Source organism: Vitis vinifera, chromosome 10 (assembly GCF_030704535.1).
Source record: "Vitis vinifera cultivar Pinot Noir 40024 chromosome 10, ASM3070453v1".
In the NCBI taxonomy this organism is placed as follows: Eukaryota; Viridiplantae; Streptophyta; class Magnoliopsida; order Vitales; family Vitaceae; genus Vitis; species Vitis vinifera.
In genome coordinates this window covers 1,200,932-1,203,178 of record NC_081814.1, presented here as the reverse complement: position 1 = coordinate 1,203,178, position 2,247 = coordinate 1,200,932, and the positions used below count along the sequence as shown (strand labels likewise).

The 2,247-nt window shown below is 36.5% G+C and overlaps 1 protein-coding gene across 1 annotated transcript; it reads right to left on the bottom strand.

The window, feature by feature from the left end:
- Window positions 1-668: 668 nt before the first annotated feature.
- LOC104880467 (uncharacterized) lies at window positions 669-1,301 on the bottom strand. The gene has a single exon (XM_010657103.3). It carries the CDS (start codon window positions 1,290-1,292, stop codon window positions 813-815), a length of 480 nt encoding a protein of 159 aa, XP_010655405.2. The 5' UTR covers window positions 1,293-1,301; the 3' UTR covers window positions 669-812.
- Between the last annotated feature and the right edge of the window lie 946 nt (window positions 1,302-2,247).

Here is a 2,247-nt window from a genome sequence, read left to right as displayed (position 1 = left end):
GTATATTAGAATTTAACAAATTACATGAAGATGTCAATTCATTTTCGTAGTATCTGAAACTCATCATTGTATTAACGCTCGGTTATAGGTGTAATGGATTTTTACGTTTTTAAAACATGTCTACAAAGTTAAAAACTAGAAATTTGAGGAACTTCTTCCGAAAAAATTTGAATTAGAATTTTTTATGATGATTTTTGGGGAAAATTTGGCTTCCATTGAACAAATCATTGAAGTCTCCAATCAAAATAACGTAAATAATATGTATAATATGAAAACTACCTTAGAATTTGGGAAATATGTGGATTATGTAATGATATATGCTAATTTTCATTGCTTATCAAGCTTGTCTTTTAGGAGGGTTGTGTTCCAAGTACAATGGGTCCGTTTTAGAAACTTTTTCCCCAATTGACGTGGGTTCATAGTATCAATTGGAGGGTTCAGTCCTTCCTCGCAGTTTTAGGATGGAAACCTTAGGAATTTCCTTGGACATGGGATATCACAAAAATTTAATCCTTTTAGTACAGAGTCTAGGCCCCATGTCCTGAGTTGGTAGCTGGGTGGTTCCACCATATTTTCATGTGTCATAGTTCTTGTCTAGCTCCACATTTATGCCTTTTTTTTCAGATCCACCCAAAAAAATTTATTAGAAAAGATGGAAACACCAAGGATGGAAATGAAAGAACGAGAATAAAGAAGAAAGTGTGTACATGAAAATTGAAAAAAAAAATGATCTAATTATACTGTACAGATGATAATTAATTAAGCCCAAAAAATGTAACCACATCTTTCATCCAAGAGACATATGAACTTGATCAGTTCACCTCCGGGATACTCTGCAGTGCCGGCCTCCAAGATCTCTGCCGCTGCATATCGGCCGACCGATCATTGTCAGTACCGTTGATCATCAGCTGAGCCAGTACATGTTCCAAGGTCTCCCCCTGCATGTCCACTCTGGCCAGCAACTCCTCAAGCTCCTTCTTTGTGATCTTGATCTTCACCTCTCTACCAGACGGAGACCTTGGCAAAGAGCCTCCCATCTCCGCTAGCAGCCTCCTCTTCTCCTCCATGTCTGAAGCAGCCCCACCGCCACCAAACACTTCCTTATCATCATCCTGGTTGGCCAGCTCCATTGGCCCCAAGTCATCACCGGCCCACACCATGGACGAATCTCGCCTAAAACAGTTACCCATTTCTAGTTTTTTTTCTTTTTTTTTCTTGTTCTGCAAAGAGAGAGCTGAGAAATGGGGAGGGTTGTGGGTTATATAGAGGAAGAAGGAGGTGGCGTTTGACATGGTTCCAGGAAGCCAAGGCTTATTAGACTGCATGTGGGTGTCGGGATGTGGGATCTGGCTTCATCTTAGAGGTTGGTTTGTTGACCAAATCACCGCCAGCTTCCGTGTAGGACCATCACCCTGAACATGAACGTAGCTTGATGTCAACGCATACGGCTTGATCAGCTGTGGTTGGTTAATTTCAGTGGGCAATGCCATTAAACTTCCACGTTTAGCCCCGTCCAATGCTCTAATAGTTAATTTGAAATTTGAACTCTAAGATTCCTTTTTCATGGATCTCATATCATTTCACACTCACTCCAACAAGAAATTGTGAAAATTGTGGATGAAAACAAAAATCATAAACTATTATTTTAAAAAACGTTTTCAAAAAATAGTTTTTAAAAATTATTTTCTGAAACTTAAAATCTATTAAAAATTTAACATATTTTTTATGTTTTAAAAATAAATTTTATCTAGTACTTTATTTTTAATCCTTTTTCATATTTATATTTTTTTATTAAAAAAAATCCTAAAGAACACAAATAAAAAAAAAAACTAAAAATAATAAAAGATGTTATCTAAAAACATCATATTTTCAGTTTAAGAACAAAAATTTGTTTTCTATTTTATAATCATCAAACATATTTTTTTTATTTTTTTATTTTAAAAAATAAAAAATTGTTTTTAAAAACAGTTGTCAAACTTATAATCCTCTCAACATTATGGTAACTTTTTACCTTGTTATATATGTTATTAAGCTGAAGGGCATGGAGGCTAATGGCTTAATTAGGGTTTGGAGCCAGCTGCATGGGCAAGGAGGCTAATGGCTTTAGGGTTTGGAGCCAGCTGCAGCCTGCAGCAAGAGGAAAACGTCAACCAATTCAACCAAACGGCATAATAATCTATTTGGGGAGTTGGGGGTGGGAAAAGGGTTGATGGTGGAATCTAGGGATGAGACAAGGAGGTGTGAACA

Excerpts from the sequence above, each read along its gene's own strand:
- LOC104880467 (XM_010657103.3), bottom strand. The coding sequence starts at position 1,292 with ATGTCAAACGCCACCTCCTTCTTCCTCTATATAACCCACAACCCTCCC.